Genomic DNA, 8,596 nt, shown 5'->3' with positions numbered 1-8,596 from the left:
GGTAGACCTGATAAAGTGGCCATTGTTAACACAAACACAAAAGAAGCATCTATGCTTATTTTACATTTATATGCCTTTATGAAACCAGAAAACATCTTATCTTTAAAATGAGAATTTCTGACACACCCTGACAGTGATAGCATCACAGTTGAGCAGGTTATAGACAAACAGACCTACAATAATAACATGAAATGTATAAGAGGGTTTGTGTTGAATTATAAAAACACTAAATGCAGCTATTATTATCAATATCGTTGTGGTAATGCAAATTAATCTGAACATCAAAATCACATCTTTCAAATGATGTAAAATGACTTCATATTAATTTAATCAGATTAGTTCATTTAAACAGTCTTAGCTTAGCACTAACATTAACTAATTTAATACAATTAAATCAAAAGACTTTTCTGACCCATTTCAGTACATGATCTAAAGCAAAGAAAGTACAGCTCTGTAAATAGCAACATGCTTGTGACTGAATCTGTAAGCACTCAATTACACGTTAAGCGTAAGAGAAAAAGGTAAGAAAAATAATTAAAATTTGTAATTTTTTTTTCCTGTATACATTGATTGTTTGAATAATTTCTCCCATCTTTAGGGAAATGTTCAAATTTAGTGAGAGAAACATGGTTTTACTCTGTGAGTCTTAAAGTTTTTCCAACAAGATGGTGAAAGATTAGCGCCATTAGAAACAAGAAAGAGGAACATGTGTGTTTACTGTGTGTATAAATCCCACAATCCTTCCCATTAAAAATTGTTCATGTTGCAGAAATTGCATTACGATGCTTATGAAATCCACAAAATCAGCATGTGATGTGCAACAGCCGCAAAATGAGGAACATTTCATTGGAAACGCCTAACATTTGTCACATGGCACCTGGAATGTGGTATGAAGAAGGGCATCTAACATCAGCATGTCAGGGAATTTGATCAGCTTCTGAAGAATATATTTCATCACTTTCTACACCCAAAGAAACTTTAGTCATTGGTGCAAAGAACAGTCAGATGTTTAACTGATTCCTTCATAGACTGCTTAAAGGTAACATTAAGATCAAATTAATTATATGTCTTTTCAAATAAAGCATAAAGAGAAACTTAACGAAGCAAGAAAGAAATTATGCAAACTTGCATACATTTGCAACCATTGGTGAAGCATAAAGTCTTTCATTTTAATGCACCACACAGAACCAAATCAGGTCATGATCATTACCAGTAGCTGCTTAATGAGAGTTTGGTTTACTAAATTCAACAGGACATGATGCCAGAAACCAGAACATTGCAAGCACTAGCCAAATCCTAACATTTAAAGCCTTTGTATATCATATTTCTTTCATCAATAGAGGTCTCTGTGTTATGGCAGGTGTGACTGGAAACATGTGGTTTGAAAAATAAAAAAATAAAAAAAGAAGAGAAGGAGAAGGAAGAGGCCAACCCTCTCATGTGCAGCCCTTAAAACAATAATCCTGCTTTCAGCCTCCACCTTCCTTTCCAAGTCGTCATATCCTTATTATTCTCTTGTCAGCACTGTGTGGTTAGAAATAATAGAAACAGACAGTCCAACTGAATTCAAGATGAAGCATTTGAGCAAAGCAGCAAAAACTTACCTTAAAAAACAATGGAAACATTTCCTCAGACTACAACAGACACTGACAATCAGAGGTGTGTTCGCTCTCCCTGACAACTGCCGTTATATTGCTGTTTATTTAACATACTCCATTTTCATTTTCCGCTCTGACACCTACACTCGTTTGGAAAAACAGAGGGAATTCCTTCCCACCCTTGTCCCCCTCTGAGGTTGAGGTCTTATTAATGTTACCATGCTGTCTGGCCCTGCAGAATATTTACTTAGTTTTATGAGAGTGGCAGCCACAAAAGCAGGAATGTGCTTGAATGCGACTTGAAAGCAGCTGGTACATTTTAATTTTTTGCCCGTAAAACAAATACAGAGCAGATTTTTATGAATGGCTGTATTCATTCCAAAACCCGCCCACCAATGTGGAAACAGCCATCGTAGGGTGAAGCCACGCCTCTGTGAACTGTTACCAGCGTTTTGATTGGTTAGGATTATTAAAACGGGCGGGGCCTCGTTAAGACCGCAGCGGGTATAAACTAGTGTTCAAATACTTATTTAAGAGGAAAAAGGACGAAGGTCCGAAGCAATGAGAGGCAGAAACTTACCATGCAACTACTCAAGACGAAGAACCATTCAGCTTGTTGTTGCTTAAAAGTTTTATTTTAACTTTATTTGTATTTTAAGAAACTTTTATAACTAATCATGGCATTTTTAATATACCTGACTATGCTGACAACAGCTGCGATCACACAGGTAAGATCATTCTTATTGAAAGTTGCGTTTAAATAATAGTTTAATGTCCGATTGGAAGTGTTAAATTTAGAAGTGCAATAAAACGTGCACCTTCGTCGTATAAACAAATACATTTTTTATCTGTGACTGGTTATACTGGAAAACTAACTTATTTAAAGGTAAAGTGAAACACTTGCGCAATGAGATGTATTGCTGGAATTATCACCGCGTCTGTTCCTGTTAAAGCTTTTGGAAGAAAGCTTTGCAAACAATTAGCGTGTCTGCTCATGTCTGCTTTTAAAAGCGGTGACTTATTGCTGGATAACAGTGGAACATGCTGGCTCTCGCGCTGAGTCGTGACGTAAACAGCAGGACACTAAAATGATGGGGCAGTGCAGGGCTTTTATCTGTGGAAGAATTCAAAATTAGTCACGAATCTACAGAGTGAACAAGATAATACACTTTGATTTTATTAAGGCGGATGACTTTGGTTATGCAGATGAGGATATATATCAGTTCTGATACATTTCTAGTCTTAAAATTGGATAAACAGTATTAGCTGTTTTATGCATTGTTTAAATGTTTGCAGAAAAGTGGTGCATCGCTGAACTACAGAATCTGTTTGACAATGTGCTCTTTCCAGGTGGCTGCCAGCTGCCCAGCAGTGTGTGAATGCCCTGCACAGCCCCCGGTGTGCCCTCTGGGTGTTAGCATCGTGCCAGACAGGTGTGGCTGCTGCAAGGACTGTGCTGCACAGCTCAACCAAGACTGCAGCTTCATGAGACCTTGTGACCACCACAAAGGGCTCGAGTGTAACTATGGCAATGACGTGACAATGGCCTGGGGCATCTGTCGAGGTAAAGAGAGAAAAATCTGGTGATTAGAACCCTGTTTTACTGCCCTGTTCATGTCAAACAATATGAGAGAAAATCTTTTACTATTACTGACATTATTATCAAATTGATGTGGTGTAAACAGTGAGGAAGCAGTATGTACCCTTCTACAGGTAGGAGGACTTATTAATAAGCTGGGGATGTTTTATGAGGGTGACGGGGGTTTCAGAGATAAAAATACTCTTTCCATTTGTACCATGCCAGTGCCGCCCCACAAGCTATGAATAGACAGTTCTCGGAGACAAGGAGTCTAACACTTCCTGATTCCTTATTTCATTCACTTCCCAATCCCCTGAAATCATTTTAAGACGGAGGCTTCAATATGATTGATTTTGAGTCAATGAACGGTGCTATCAGACTCCAGGGGTTGAAGTCATTCATGAAAAATAGAGACAGCATTTGGTTTTACTTTCCAAAGAAGATCTTTGAGAAAGATGGGGGGAATTTTTACTTAAGTGTGATTTTGATATTTCTAAACTACCTTTGTAATTATCTGAATTCCATAAACGGGCGTAAAATGTTTTACAAACACAATTTTCCCCGCACATGACTTCAATATGGAACAATAGATATATACTGAATAATAAAGACTGGATGGCCCAGAGAGTTTGGTCACTTTTACACTTATTTGATTGCAGTGGTAACCTGTTGGAATGTGATGACTTTATTTCCAAATATAATATGTTCTACATCCAAATTTAATAAAGTTATTAGGGCTTAGCACTAATCCAGCTAATCAGAAGTGCTTTAATGTATGCATGACATACAGTGAGATGTAATAAGTTTTTAAGCTTTCATCTTACTGCTGCATATTTCACATCTCAACTGAAGAGATTTTTTTTTTTTTTTAATTCCTCTTAACACTATTTAAAAAATAAGAACCCAATATCTCTCCTTTCTAAATTAATTTTAAATACTGAACAACATTTACCCCTCAAAAGATTTGACAAGAGATTTATTATTGCTATAAATAAATGCATGTTTGTAGTTCCCAGATTGAAACAGTGGAACTTTTTTATTTAATAAGACCCATTTTGTTTTGGTCAACTTTCCAGAACTAGTTAGTCTGTAAAAGTGTGATCCATCTCTAACTTTGGATATGATCAAATATGGCAACAAATAGAAAATAAAACTGTAGAATTTGGAAATAATTTAATTTTATAAGCAATTTTTTTCATTTACAAATGTTGGAAGCTTTCAAAATTTAATTAGTATTGTTCAACAAAGCGTCCTATGTTTTTAAATGACTTTTTATTGCTGATGCTGTATTGATTATTTGTATGTGCTCTATTTTTTTTCTTTCTCATGTTTTTATTTTTAATTCTTTGTGTTTTGAAAGTTTGCTACTCAGTTGGTTGATGTGTTTCTCTACATCTGTGTGTTGCCTTGTTCATTTGGAATAAAATAAAATAAAAAAAAATCCCCTGTGTGGTTATGTGCATCGTTGTGGTGCAAATGTTTTAGCTGCTGAAATAAGATCAAGTGGGGAATACTTTTCCCACCCTGCTGCTTTTGTCCCTTCACACTGAAGGAGTAGACTCTGCAGGCAGCCGGCCAGAAATGCAGTAAAAGATTACCAGCAGCCTACTTGGGGATGCGACCGATCTGCATCCCACCTCTCTAAACTCAGTTTGTTGTCAGATGTTTTAAGTCTGCTGAGTAAAATGTTTCCTCTCAGCTAAATCAGAAGGACGCACATGCGAGTACAACAGCAGGATCTACCAGAATGGCGAGAGCTTCCATGTCGGCTGTAAACACCACTGCACCTGCATCGATGGAGCCGTTGGCTGCACTCCTCTTTGTAGCAACAAGTTGCCACCAGCGTCACCATCCTGTCCCTCTCCACGGCTGGTCAAGATACCGGGACAGTGCTGCTTCAGTGTTGACTGCCATAAGGGCACCTGGCCTCTTCCGTTCAAGTATCAGGTTAGTTTTTTTTATAAAATCACATAAAACAAACACACGCAAAGCATCTCATTTTATTTTTCCTCCTATAAAATAGATACCTTCACTAAAAACTAAAGTGAAAGTGAAACAACCCAGAGTTTGGCACCATCCTGCCCTGCATCGCCCTGAAAATGAGCCGATTCTGGCCAACCAGCTGACAGAGGTCAACCCGAGCAGCTGGGCGAGCGAACAGGGCTACAAACACCTGCCTGGTAAGAAAAAGACAGTTTGGAGATCTAGTTCCAGTGATTGATACATATCTGTCAGGATAGTTTTAAGATTTGTGCTTAAATTTTCTCACAAAATAAAAATTAGTAATGCACTTTGACAAAGTCAAGCCTGTAAGCTGCAACAGAGGCTCTTTGAGCAAACCAGTAACGTCAGTCCAAAAACATGTCGACTGTGTGGTGGGAAATCTAAATATGTCAGATTTTTTTACTTAAATATGTTAAATATGGTATATGGTTTTCATGTAAATTGCTTGTCTTGCATTTAACAAAAAAAAACAAACATAAAAGAAGCAAAGATGCTGGATTAGTTATGGTCTGATGATCGTACTTGATGAAGAGTCAGGGGATTACCAAGGTTTTTCCTGCTACATTTGGGGTTCATGAGGATTAAAAAGACCCTACAGTGGTGGCATTAAGAATTGTACCCCAGTTTTTTGACGTCATGTGTCATTTTCACATGTGGATTGAACCTTTGTTTCCTGTTTTGCATGTCTATGTTGTATGAAAGTAAAGTATTTCAAAAACTCGTTTAGTTGTTCCAAACATTGTACACAAATAAGAAACCAGCTTCATGTAAGAGCTGAAAGAAAGATCGGATATCTCTGGAGACTGAATTATCTACATGAGATATGAGATGTGTATGAACGAAAAACAAGATGACAGAATCAGAGAATAAGTGTGATATTGTTTGGCTAAAATATAATTTTCCCTTCGTAATTTATCATAAATCAAAGTTTGGTGATCTCTGATTTGATTGTGTGTCTCTAGATCCCCAGGTTGGGAACTCCTAGTTTAAATGATTTTTTCTTCCCTACTTCCTCAGACTGGAACACTCTGAAGGAGAAGAAATGTCCTGTCCAGATTACTAACTGGTCCCAGTGCTCCCGCAGCTGTGGGATGGGTGTTTCTTCCCGCATCACTAACAAGAACCCTCAGTGCAGGCTGGGGAAAGTGATGAGAATCTGCACTATACGGCCGTGCCACGGCCTGACCGTCTCTGCCAAGGTGAGCTGGACTCAACTCAATACTGAGAGAGGAGGAGGAGGGGCAAAGAGAACATGGGTCCAACTCCTATAAAACCTTAAAGAAAACCTGTCGCTCAGAGTCCAACCTTGTTGCCCTGTGATAAAGCTTATCAGTATGGCATTATTTCACCTCTTATCAGTGTCTCTTATCAGGTTAAAACCAGTGTCTCTTTCAGCTAAAGAACAGAGACTGAAAATATCAGAATATGAAAATTAGACGTCCTGGCACTGAGTAAAATACTCTTAGTGGTAAAGCCATCTTTATCCTGAGCTTAAGAGCAGAGATTATCTGTGCTGAATTTTCGGGAAGCTGCACATCCAGTGGGAACTGGGTAGTGCTGATTTACTCGCAGTGTTTTGGTGGCAGGCAGGCGCCTTTTTAAATATAGTCTCTCACCCATAGCATTCCTTCCAAGCAACTGTCTGCAGCTAGGCCCTGTCTGTGTACCCAGAGTGAAGGGAAATGGTGTGTCTAAATTAGTTTGACGCACTGAACCCCTTTTTTTTCCTCTGCTCTACTTATTTAAAAGCTCTAATTCTAAGAATGGGCATAGGTGTCCGAAAAGTATGCTCAAATGTTGAATAAATCTTAAATTTAATTGCTTAAACCTAAAAATAATCCCCCTCAGTCCTTGTTTTGGCATCATAAGTCTAATTCTGGTCTTCTCAATGTGAAACTAATGAGTTTGAGTGTAAAGCTGCTTAAATATGCTGTTATGTAAAAGTTTGAGACAAACAGGAACAACATGAAAAGCAGGCCAGTTCTTTTTAAACCTGTTCAGGTTCATTTTCTAACACTTACCGTCCACATAATGACGCTCATCTCTTTACTTTTATTATCCAACCACAGAGAGATAAGAGCTGCTACCCGACTCAGAAAGCCCCAGAGCCCATTAACCTGACCTACGGGGAGTGTAGGAGCGCCCGTCTCTACCGGCCCAACTACTGCGGCGTGTGCACGGATGGACGATGCTGCTCGCCACGCCGCACACGCACTGTGCCCGTCACGTTCGTGTGCCCGGATGGAGATCGCTTCCAGAGGTTGGTCATGTTCATCCAGTCGTGCAAATGCAGCAACGACTGCGACCACCTCAACGAGGTCGCCCTTCCTCCGCAGCACTGGATGTATGGAGACACTCACAAATTCATTGACTAGGGCTGCAAGTTTCTGTTGTTTTATAACGTATGAATGTAATAAGGACACTTAAATGACAAGGAGCCATATTTCTCATTTGGTTTCAAGAGCATGAAGGCCCCCCAGCGAGGAAAGCCTTGGTAATAGTCATAAAGACAACCCATATTTTAACGTGTGACCAGAGTGGGTTGTGAACTCGCCTGCTCCTGTTTAATCTGACGTGGGACCCAAATTAGAGCCCTGAAAAGCCCTGGACTTCCTGCTGATTGCTAGTTCAGGTGTGGAGGATTTGAGACACTCTGATCAGCCCGGGAGAAGAAACACTACAAAAGCAACAAAGCACTTTACTTGGCACTGAAATCTGGAGCTGTAATAACACGATCGCCTTATATTGGTGATTATCTCGTGTCCCGTAGTGCAGAGACTACTCAGACGACTGTTTTCTGTTGAAATCTACAAATATATAAAAACAGTATGTGGTTAAGACTTTATTATTAAATATTCAAAATCAGCACACAAGTTCTGAATATAAACACAGGCACCAGGATGCCTTTAAATTGTATGCTGCCATGCAGAATTAACAATGACATGGTTTCCCTGTAACGCAGACCATTAGATGAACAGCACTACCTTGACCTGATTTCTCTTTGCATTAGAATGACACACCTGTTTGTGCCGAATATTTATGCTGGATCATATTATTCTGTCAAAACATGTCTTTTGGACCGAAGCTGTACAATTGTCACATTTATATAGTTTTATGAATCAAGATGCTGCAGAGAAACCTTCAGAAGTTTTGTTGGTCCATCCATGTGATAAAACTGGCTTCTATGCTCATATTTCACGTGAAGATTTATTTTAACTCCACTGGTACAGTTTCTTGGCAGCAGTTTGAAGTCACCAGCTGTTCAGGAAAACAGTGGCCGAGTCTTAAAATAGGATGAGGGCGCCCTCTGCTGGTGAGTATAATTGCCTACAATCAAAAGGAAAAGAGTAATTTAATCTAACACACATGTAAAACTATTAACATTTAAGGCTTGAAATAAGCACAAAAAATAAGT

General features: G+C 38.9%; 1 protein-coding gene across 1 annotated transcript; it reads left to right on the top strand.

Annotated features, from left to right (window-relative positions):
- Window positions 1-2,143: 2,143 nt before the first annotated feature.
- On the top strand, window positions 2,144-8,374 carry LOC121637786 (CCN family member 1-like). The gene is made up of 6 exons (XM_041982064.1): window positions 2,144-2,326; window positions 2,949-3,162; window positions 4,877-5,124; window positions 5,201-5,357; window positions 6,199-6,380; window positions 7,251-8,374. Exons 1-6 carry the CDS (start codon window positions 2,276-2,278, stop codon window positions 7,554-7,556), a joined length of 1,158 nt encoding a protein of 385 aa, XP_041837998.1. The 5' UTR covers window positions 2,144-2,275; the 3' UTR covers window positions 7,557-8,374.
- The last annotated feature ends 222 nt before the right edge of the window (window positions 8,375-8,596 follow it).

Source organism: Melanotaenia boesemani, chromosome 4 (assembly GCF_017639745.1).
Source record: "Melanotaenia boesemani isolate fMelBoe1 chromosome 4, fMelBoe1.pri, whole genome shotgun sequence".
NCBI lineage: Eukaryota > Metazoa > Chordata > Actinopteri > Atheriniformes > Melanotaeniidae > Melanotaenia > Melanotaenia boesemani.
Note: the sequence above shows the minus strand (reverse complement) of the source record. Positions and strands in the feature narration are given on the sequence as shown.

What these genes read in the sequence shown, in the direction of transcription:
- LOC121637786 (XM_041982064.1), top strand. Translation starts at nt 2,276, where the DNA reads ATGGCATTTTTAATATACCTGACTATGCTGACAACAGCTGCGATCACA. An exon ending in CAACAGCTGCGATCACACAG is followed by an intron (nt 2,327 to 2,948) that starts GTAAGATCATTC and finishes TGCTCTTTCCAG; the next exon opens with GTGGCTGCCAGCTGCCCAGC. An exon ending in GGCCTGGGGCATCTGTCGAG is followed by an intron (nt 3,163 to 4,876) that starts GTAAAGAGAGAA and finishes GTTTCCTCTCAG; the next exon opens with CTAAATCAGAAGGACGCACA.